Source organism: Tachypleus tridentatus, chromosome 6, assembly GCF_004210375.1.
Source record: "Tachypleus tridentatus isolate NWPU-2018 chromosome 6, ASM421037v1, whole genome shotgun sequence".
Taxonomy (NCBI): Eukaryota; Metazoa; Arthropoda; class Merostomata; order Xiphosura; family Limulidae; genus Tachypleus; species Tachypleus tridentatus.
In genome coordinates this window covers 88388398-88399934 of record NC_134830.1, presented here as the reverse complement: position 1 = coordinate 88399934, position 11537 = coordinate 88388398, and the positions used below count along the sequence as shown (strand labels likewise).

The following is an 11537-nucleotide window of genomic DNA, read 5'->3' as shown; positions in this document are numbered from 1 at the left end:
AGAGCCATCTATAACTAGTTCTGGTCATTATAGCTTTTAAAATTGTCCACTTGTTTAACAGAACACTGGGACTTCATTCATAATTCCAATATGTAAAACATACTTTTGCAGCAACAGAATGCCAACCACTGACCACTTACTAAAATGTGTGGATTTAGTGATATGGAAAATTCTACTTGTATTCTGGTATATTTAACAAATTTTTGTAGATGTGTTTTAGTTTGAAATACTGATAAATCAGATGTAATCACTGCAATCTGTCAGATTATTATCAATTTTCTTAGCACTTGATGAATCCAAATTTTATACAAGTTGATTCTATGTAAACTTATAAATCAACATGTTTTGCTTTTGTTGCAAAACTTAGTTATGACTTTGAGCAATTTTATTGTGTTTAAAATCAATACAAGTGTAGGGTATTTTCTGTAAATGCTCGTCATTCTAATACGAGAGCGAATGTTTCATGGTTCCACTGCAAAACTCTTTTTAAGAAGTGGTTGGGCAGGCAAAGTGAATAGGACACTCAAGTTGTGTATCCTTGCTAGGATTAGAAAGATCCTATTTATACATTATAAGTGCTTTTAAATGTTAGTGTGGTTCCTGATAAAATATGTTACACTTCAATGGAATTATAAAAAAATAACCTACAAATATCTACAATGAGGTGTTAAGGCTCATGGTAAGATTATGGGTAAAGTTGCTATAAACCTTAATTTTTTTTTTTAAATGCAAGCAAGAAAAAGTCATTATTACATTGTCAAGGTAAAAACTAACTTAATATAAGCAATAAATTGTCTCAACTTTAGCCTTTAACAGCCTTTTGACAGTACAGGGCATTTGCTGTAGACAGAAAATTTCCAATTTATGACATTGTGAGAAAAACTTCCAAACAGATAGTGTTATTTATTCTTAAATAACATACATACACTGGCATGATGAGGTACTCTGGAATTTTGTAATTCCACTGAATTCTCTTTTTAGTGTATTTGAAATTTATTGTAAGATTATTGATAAGAACTCATTTCTTTCAGGATTTATTTCTATACCTTTGTAAAGTTGGATGGAATAAACAATATGTTTTTTTTCTACAGAGTATAAAATATTACACATATGATAACTCATAGATATACCTGCACATAATTACCTGCTCTTCACAAAATGACAAAAGATAAAACATGGTTTGAAATCAGTCTTAAAATATGTAAATAATTATCTTTGTTCTTGCTGTAGAAAGTAAAGTGCAAGTACGTTGCTGCTACTTAATAAAACAGTAGATAAGCTTCTCTACCAATCAATCTACAAAAAGTAACACCTCAAAGCATATTTAGTGCATGAATGGAAAAGGATGTAAGCTTTCCTAAATCATAATGTTTAAAAATACAAAATTTTTGTTTGTATATATAACACATGCTACAGGAGAGAAAATACACAATATTTGCTAAAGGTATCATGATACAATTGTAATTATACATCATTTGATACAACATCATATGACTTATATTCTTCATGAAATTTGGCAGACTTTCAGTAAATATTACAAGTCTTTTACACAGAAAAAAAGTCAGAATTTCTAATACAGTATTTTTCCTAAAAAATAATGATTCAATAATGAAAAATGAGTATTGAGTATTACGTGTTGTCTTAATTTCTTTTATCAACAATGCTACATGCAAAGTAACATAATAAATTAATAATAAAATAGATATACAGATATTAACTTTTTTAATTTCATTTCTCTTGCCAAGCTATCATGTAGTTAATCAAAGATAATTTGAAAAAAACTGCAATGTGTGAAGAACTTAAATAAAACAATGTCAATAATATATAGATAACAAATAACAGACAAAATTGTCAAATTATTGGTAAAATTTCTTTATCAGCATATTACATGTACATCACACAAATAATGTGTTTCTGTTTTAGATTTAGCTACTCTAATCCATTATTTTAGGTTGGAATATATCTTATTAACAAATGAATATGAAACAGCATTTTAGCAGAATACACTATTACTAAACTCAATTCATTGAAGTATCTCAATACACAACATAGCTATTTTGAAATATAACATTACAACTCTTTATGAAAAACAGGCATATGAATAGCTGTATGCAGTGTTATATATATATATTACATTTTAGTTGTAATGCTAAAAAAGGTATTTGTGTCTGTCTGTGTATACACACACACTTGAGATACCAAAAACTTAATTTTTCCATCTCAAATAGCATCAAGAAGATTCAATAAACAGTTAAATTATATAATACATATTAAATATGTTTCTATAGATGAAGTTTACCAGCTTTGAAAAAAAACTAAAATGATGATGAAAGTAATACTATAAACCACATATTCTTTGATTAATAAACCATTTGTTCATAAAAATAGCATACACATATCTCACAACTTTGGTTTTTCTCATTCCTTTTATCAACAACTCATTTTCAACTTTAATGTATTAAAAAAACAACTACTACAATTATGAATATTTTACCTATAATCAAATATTTGCTTCAAATTAAACAAACTATGTGTAAATTTTCTACTTTATAATCAATAAACAGGAGCTAATGATATGTATATGTATATTCAATGTTGGTTACATTTTCTAAAGTTTACAAGCTGTAAAATTATCAACATTGTAAGCAAAGTACACCAGTAAGAAAAATAAAGTAATTTTATGAAAATATCACTTCCTATAAGTCAGTAAAAATGGAACTTTTTGTCTTAATTACTTGTCTAATTTGTCTAAGCACTGAACTATCCCCCTTCATACATACACAAAAGGCTATATCAACTTTATATACTTTAGTGGATTATCAAAGTAATAATCAGTTTAACAAAAACACTTTTTGCTTGAGAATGCTTAAATATTCAGGGCAATCAAAGTGTTCTAATTCATTTTCATGACTCATATTGCACCTTTATGCAGAGAGAGAAAAACCCATTAACAGTAAGAAATCAAAAGAGTTTAAGCTTTGAACTCATTATTACTTGAGAAAAAAGCATCAATCATCTGGTCAACTGTGACAAAACTGTGAAATAATAATTAAAATATAAAATCATTAAAATACAATAAAAACATTTAAGGGCAGTAGTTAGTTTTCATTATACTTGTATCTAAAGTTTTTACTACTCTTGATGACTGTCCTGCTGTGGGTTTAGAGGTTCTGTACAGCTGTCTTCAGGAATCACAGCCCAAGGCTGGACCTCAGCTGAGCCAAATAAGAGAAAAATCATGGCTCCAAGAATGTACATTCCTGCTGCAAGGTAGAAGACTTTGCTCCATTGAACAAGAGTCTCCTTAAAAAAAAACAACAAAAAACAAGGAGGAAGAAAAAGAAAAATGTTACAAAACTACCAAGTTAATTATTGAAGTTATTAAATGAAATGATAACATAAGGTGAGCATTTGAATGTCTGACTAGTCATCTAAACATAAAATTCAGAGTATGTTATATTAATGTTGTAACATCAAGGATTTGTTACAGTCTATGTTACCTTGTCCATTCATGCTCTATCTGGCAACTGTGTATTTTGAATACAGCCCTACAGCATAGTCTAAATTAAAAAAAACATCTTCTTATGATTCTCATGTTAAAATCATCTCATTACTTCATGCACAGTTTTCAAGAGTTTCCTAGTTTCCAGCCCATTTTAATAGTTTTGATTGTAAAGAAATCTATAGGTCCTGTATCACATGAATTGACTGGTATGTTTATATATAGAACAGCACAAATACCTGTTTCATTGTCCAGCTAATTGAAGCATGTGATAGTTGAATAGAAGCCTTACCCTGATAAACTCATACTGTTGCTTGGTCATGTGGATAGTTTTTTCCACTGACCCTTGTGACCTGAGTCCCAACCTGCTTATTTATATATTCAAAATTGATTTGATTTAATATACTCATGACTGTATAATTTTGTTGTAAATTACCATAACAACAAAGATACATGAAATTAATTTCATGAGTTACACATTAAAGTAATAGTTTCAGGTAGTTAACTGCCAGAAAATATTTAAGTAAAATTTACTAGTTAGAACTGTCACATTTAGCTGTGCAATCTTAGCTGATGGCAAAGAAAAGTTACTGTTTTCATGTAATTAATTCAAAATTAATCAAACTGCAATAATGTAGAATTCCAACCCCAGGATGAAATAATATGTATAACTGAATAACTCACTGAAGTTATCTACTATGCTATCTTTAGAGTTACGATATTTCATAAGAGATAGTCTTTTATGTAGTATAGACTACTGGCAACTTACAATGACAATATTTTAAGAGGAACAATAATAAGTTCTTTATCAAAAGCTTAAGTAACTAAGTTGAATTACACATGCATGTATTTCTAGTGAGTAACTACTTGTTTCAACCTGTGTCATTTATTAATATTTTAAGGAGTAGCTTGCATTATTATGAGTGTAAATATGATAGCTTGCCACATGGTATTTTTATGTTGTCAGAATGTACATTAAAGGGTATGTACAAAATATAGATAAATTACCATTGAAACCTAAAGCTGTGCATAGAACCATAAAGTTATTTTACATCTAAGCACTATACACATTTTCAGAAATGGAAAGTCAAAGTAAAATAAAATTATACAAATTTAACACCAAAAACATTAAATAAGACTAAAAAAATAATTTATATCTCATGATGGTTTGTATGGGTATTAACACTTTTACTAATAAAGCAGTGAAAAACATTTCAACCTTCTTAGGTCATCTTCAGTTAACAGTGAGAGTTTGCAAGACTAAAAAATAATTTGTTAAAAATTTTCCATTACATAAAGAATTCAATAATATTTAATTTCTTACAAAAGTTTGTTTGTCTGTTGATGAGCTCAAGTTATACAATAGGCTATTTGTGATGAATCAACTACAGGTATCAACACCTGATTTTTAGTATTCTAAGCTGTCAGATTTACTGCTCAGTCACTTGGGTATTTTGTACAAAAAAAGATGCGATATAACCAAATTACAGCTTTAATAATAATAATACCATATTCCAAGTTAGTATTTATTAACCTGAAGATGTTGTGGTCTTTCATTCTGTTTATTTTACATTGCCTCACAGAATATTAAAGAAATTTTCATTAAGTGACCAAAACTTTCAACTTTAAATTATGTTTTTCCATTTTATAAAGAAAACACAAATAGCTAGAAAAGTCAATATACTGAGAACTATAATAAACAAAATAAAGAAAAAAGGTACATAACTGCTACTCTTCTTCATTTTTGTGTGTTAATATTGCTAAGGATATTAACAGTTAGGCTACGAATTTTATTTATAAAATAATTCAAATACTAATATTATTATAACATGATAAATTGGGTATACCTCTGTAGTAAGGTGTCTGTAATGATGTACACAAATGTATAAATATACTATACTGTGGTAATAAAGTTTAAGAAAAAGCATCAAAAAGATGCTTGAGAAGGTTTAGCATATCTGAATAAATTCTCTATCACATGTCACTATCATACAGCAACAATATTACACAGTATATAAAATGAAAGACGGTGTATGTATCAAATGATTCTTCTCTACTGTGCAGCCCCCCACATATGGCAGAATAGCCTACCTGAACAGAATACTTAAGTGCCACCTCTGACAGCATTCTTCAAGATCTTTAGTGCTAAGTCTTGTAACTATACACTACTCTCTGTATAACCAGTAAAATGATTAGAAAATTACCAAATAATGTAAAGATAGGGCAGAATTTTTTTCTGGAAGCAAGTAAAAGTGCTTACAAAATTAGGAGAAAGTTTTGGAGCCAGGGAGGGAAAAAAAGAGCAAAGCCAAAGAAAAATGATGAATAAGAAAAATGGTTTTAGTCTCAGACAAAGTTTAATTTACCTGGAAGTGGTACATTAGTTGTCTGTTTACAACTATTTCTTTGTGATAATAATTTAAGGTTATAATATTACCTTTAAAAGTAAACACAATTATTGTTAGTTTTAAGTCTTTCAGGTCAAGGAATATGTTTGTTTTTAATTGTGTGACTGTAAATCATGATTATTCACAATGTTACACAATGCAATAAAGTAACTAACATCAGTAAAACTACACAAAATAAGCACAAACAAAACATTTTTGTACTGTTTAAACATTACTAAATCTATCTAGTTTACTGATTTAGAAGGAATACCACAAAAATTGCTGAAAATGTATCATAAGCATAATTCAGAGAAAAATTTAGATGGGGAGTGATGGTAAAATGGTAAAAGGCCTACAAAAAGTACGAAAAACATTAAATATGTCATATCAGAATTACAAGATATATCAACAAGCTCTTAAGACTTGAAAATCAGCCTTAAAGAGGTAATATAACTAAATGTTACATTTATTGCTCATCTTTATGTCTGTTCATCTAGATGTTATTTGTATCACCAAAAACATTCTGTAATACTGCTATTTGTAAATTGAGTTTTAAAGTAGCTTTAGTGGATGAAAATTAAACATTAATATCACATCATGCTAAAACAATTCATTATAATTTCATATTTACATTCTTCAATTAGTTTAATAATATAAAACAAATTCAAAGCATAATATAAAAAACAAGACAAAATTACACTTCAGTGTACAAACTTTTATTCCAGATGCTTAATAATAAACTAAAAAAATCCATTTTAACACTTTTCAATGCCTTTTTGTGTAAAACCTTTACTCACATTATGTTCAGTCAATAAACCACCAACTATAGGAGCAAATAAGCCAGCTACATTGGTTACTGCATTCACAATCCCCATTACAGTCCCTAATAAATTCAAGATTTAATAAAACACATCAATATACATATTTTTTTCTAATATATGAAATGAAAACACCAATTAAACAATACACCTTATACTTACAAACTCTAATGAGTTTATTTACTCCCAGGACTAAACTGCACAATTACAATTTTCTATAATATCAGTCCAATAAAATTAAGAAAAAACAGTGTTCAGAAAATTTACAAAGCATAACCCTCAACTGTACTTTCTTTTTTACAATTTTGCACCCCAAAAAGATAAAACTTGAACATGTTAAAAGATAACATCAAAATCACTTACTCTGCTTTAATCACACATTCAACAGAAACTTTCAAGTAAACATATAATCCTTGGGTGACTTGAAGCATCACTCTCTACAAGTATTTCACTGAACATCATGCTGCATTATTATAACTAAGCCACCAAATTTCTGCTGTAAGTTGAAATCATCAGCTAAATTCTTTTGACATCAGCTTATTGCCAAATTTTTAATTCACTTGTACATTCCTGCTTGACAGCTGATCTCTGTCTTTCAAGACTGCAATGATAGACTACAACTGTCTGTCTGGTAGTTAAGTGATCCATGAAACATAGGATTTACAGTCGTTGTAGACGTTTGAGGCACAATCTTAATATCACTCATGAGTAAACAAGGGAAAGTATTACATGGTTGGCTGTTCAGTATGTATGTAAAAACAAATAGGTAAAAAAAGTTAATTTGTTTCTGAATGTGGTTAGTGATGTATGAATTATATTTATGTGCATTTAAATCTATGTCTGTTTGCTCCAAACCAACCTATAATATACCAGATGTTGAATTTCTAACAATTTAGTGAAGTTGCTATATAGAATGTTTTCAAGACTTGATTGTGTGATAAGAACTAGCTAGAGTACCATACCCCATCTGTCACCTGATTACTATTAGCATCCAAGACACATCTTAAATATATTTTATTTTGTAGTACACACCTCTTTTTAATCTAAAAGGTAATTTAGAAATAGCAAACAATAACTAGCTGTCTTCTTCCACAAAGATGATCTATTTAACAGATGAACAGAGAGAGTGGTGGTATATTAAAATGGGAAAAACACATATAAAAAACTAAAACAACAGTAAGAAGTTTGAGGTTCTGACTACAGAATAAAATTTATGAAATGTCTCATTTCACCTGTTTAATTTTTTGTTTTCTTAATTTTTACTTGGTTCATTCATTTCATACATGTCCACATGCATATACAGAAGAACTAATACCTTAAAAAATTGCATTTTCGTATTCTTATCGAAACTGATATTTTAATGATAGCAAGAAAGACTTTTTAATAGCATTGATATGAAGTAGATGTGATACACATATGTATACCTGTGTATGTGCACATATAGCCTCACAGGTTGGATTGTACAACCTGTTTTCTTCTCAAACTACTATAACATGACTTTCAAAAGTTTTAATAGTGTAAATAATGTGAAGTGAGATGCTGTATGTAAACTTTAGTTATTATTATCATCATAAGACAGATTGTAAAACAGATTAGGATAGAAACAGTTTCAAGCAAAGACAAGGAAAAGTTGTGTACAGCCAGATGGAATATGACACCATTCCTCAGTAATTCAATTTAATGTCTAATTAAAAAAACAACAACATCACATCTGTTAACACTGCCTCTTGAACACAAGTTAGCCATTTGGAATTTTATATACAAAACCCACCTGAAACACTGATATTCTCTCTATTTTATACTTTACAGCCCATTTTTTTTCTGGATGACTCATGGCAATACTGCATATTGTGTTCAGAAAAATAAAAACTGTTTGCCAAAGGAGAGTCAATTGCACAAAAAACAGAAGAAAAAAAAACAAAAAAATGAAGTTTTACAAACTTCTACAAAATCCTTTGTTAGTCATCTGTAACACATTCACAACTAGTTCATGATGTTAAAAATATATGTAGGTACAAGAATGATAGATATGAAATAAAAACCATATAACTATTTTTTAAAATTTCCAAGCACTTTCAAAAGATGGATTTTTCTTCTTCAGGGGAAACTGGGAGTGGTGGTGTAATCAAATGAGTTACATGCATAGGAGTTTAGTGACATCATGAAGGTCATCTAGTTTTCCAGGAAGTGTGTATTTCTCTATGTTCTACTGTAAGCATCTCATTTCTGGTACTATATAGCCAATGGCAGGAGTGTTTGTGAAAATATGTTAGGGTTATTTTAATTTAGAAATGGCTAAATATATGTATATTTAAAACAATACTTAAGTGTTTATGTAAAACAATGGTGACACCTGGAGACTGATTGAAAAAGATATGTAATACTAATCAATTTATGAAAACAATCTTGAAAAATTATCTTAAACAAATAGTAAGTTTCAGGAAATTCAGCTTTCATACCACATGAAAAATAAGAAAAGAATAAAATTATTTTTCTGATAAAGATGAAACCAATCAACAGAGATCATTGATTCCAGGATCTAGATTAATTCCAAAAGGTTGAACAGTGTTTAAATTAGTAATCCAATAAGCTTCTTTTATTCCTCTATCTGCTTTAGTTTTGCATCCTGTTTCAATACCAATGACAGTAACATCATTAATGGAATACCTGGGTTGGTTTAAGTGTTGAGCAACATGAAGATCTTTTTTAGTGTTAATAGAATATTTATGGTTATTAAAACGTTCCCTAAGAGGTATTTGTGTTTGTCCTACATATTGTTGATTGCATTTTTAAATTGTACAAGATAAATGATGTTTTTTGTTTCACAAGTGATTTCTTTTGATATTGGATATACATGAGCACAACCAGTCACAATGCTAAATCACAGAACCCACAAAGGTTCACAAAAGTTCTGAGAATGACCGAAGAAGGTTGAAACGTTGTTCGCTCCTCTACATAAAAATTTTCTCAACCCAAACTAGCAGTTTTTACGTATATAATTTTTCTCTACAAGTGGGTTTTCTCATCATCACTGGTAACTGGATTAGAAGTACATATACAGGCTTCATATTTTTTTAACCAACATTTCCAAGTGGAATTTTACAAGAGACTTAACTTCTGAGTTGATCAACTTTAAAGGACTCACAAGCCTTAACAAAAACCAAATGCAAAGATAATAACTGTGTAAAGAGTGTTTGCATTATATATGAAGGAATGATTCTTCTGGCCTATTTGAACCATGACTGGACATTTTGCACAGCAGCTTTATCATATAAAATGTTGTTATGCCAGGGAGGAGAAGCCATGGTCTAAAATAAAGAACCAGAGGATTATTTTAACCAAAACGACTAGAACATTTTTTTTTTACCAACACATCGGATGGTCAAAAATGATAAAAAAGGCCAGTTTCATAAGGTAGGTTAAGAAATCTACCCATTTTACTGCCTGTGCAATGCATTTGTTATTGACGATTGACACTTGGAACCATGCTTGTGACATCCAAGATATAATTGACCAGTACAAAGGTATTATACCCACTTTTTTACATTTCAAGAGCCATACCATAGAGGAAGAGACAGCTAAAAATGTTTTTAATTTGAGTTGTGACTTTTCTATTGAGGAATTTTATATGGTATTTACATTAATATGCTGTTTTTTTAAACATTTAATTGCATTTAAAATTTTTTACAGCACTTTACCTACTTATAATATTTAAAATAATTTTACAGTGTTAAATTATAAATATTATTTACAGTTAGTTTTTCTTATGACATACTATGGCATTTTACAGCATTTCTGAATTATATTTAACATGGCCCCTGTTTTGAAGCAAGTGCACAAAATGTCTGCTCCTATTTATTCTGAACAGAATAATAATTATAATGCCACAAAAATACAAAACAGTCACTTCCAAGTTTCTATTTTATGTCAGACAGAGTAAGTTTTGCTAGTTCTTTAATAAATTTAACACCTAACTGATGAAAGCAATGAAGAATGTATAACAAAAATAGTCAACTACAATGATTCTATTTTCAGAGAATATGAGGTAAACTGTTAATTTGCTGTAAAACTGGGACCAAACTGTATTTTTGAGGTAATGTGTCTGATTCAGTATTTTGTTTCAGAATCAGACATATCTGAAATAAAAACTATTTTTCCAGGTAGAAAGACTTAAGACCAAATAGACAACTTCAAAACACCAAGTAATTACCAGGTGAAATTCTGCCAGTATTATACATGAAAGCGTCATGAAATACAGCAAGTTTTGAAATAATTAGAGCATAATGATGAATACATAATAGCAGAAAAGTTTAATGTGCTAAGTGAACTAAACCAGTTTTCATTTCCATTTAGGGAGTTTACATAACTGATTAGTAGTAATCAGCATCATATAGTTGTTTATAGTTAATTAAAATTAGCATTAAAAAAAAGCATAGAGAGCCAAGAAAAATTCCCAAAGCATTAAGGTACATTAAAATATTAATATCACAGAATGTAGAGAAGCCCATTAAGTGAAGCAGTAAAAACAGCTTGCCTACTACACCCTGCTACCAAAGAGGCCTTAGAAGTACCAAAATTGAGTCTGTCAAAAGATGCAACTGAAGAGATGCTGGAGAATGTAATGAGCATGTATGCATGCTTTTGCAGTGTCATTGTTGAAACAGCAGCAAGAAGTCTAGTTCAAAAATTAGTAAGAAAAAAAAACATCAAACAATTATGGTCATAGCTCAGCTACTGTGAAAAAGATGCATTTTTATTTGAGTGTTAAACCAATCAATCAATCAAAAGAAGGACCTGCCATTGTTGTTTTAGAAGAGTAAGACAGAAAAT

The 11537-nt window shown here is 29.3% G+C and overlaps 1 protein-coding gene across 8 annotated transcripts in view; it reads right to left on the bottom strand.

The window, feature by feature from the left end:
- Nucleotides 1-861: 861 nt before the first annotated feature.
- Nucleotides 862-11537, bottom strand: part of LOC143252981 (sialin-like) — a 72776-nt gene continuing 62100 nt past the window's right edge. For all 8 annotated transcript variants that reach the window (XM_076505973.1, XM_076505967.1, XM_076505969.1 and 5 more), the window contains 2 exons: nt 6687-6772; nt 862-3303 (listed from right to left, as the gene is read on the bottom strand). In XM_076505973.1, the coding sequence (XP_076362088.1) occupies nt 3133-3303; nt 6687-6772 (257 nt within the window). In that variant the 3' untranslated portion in view covers nt 862-3132. The remainder of the gene's footprint in view (nt 3304-6686; nt 6773-11537) is intronic.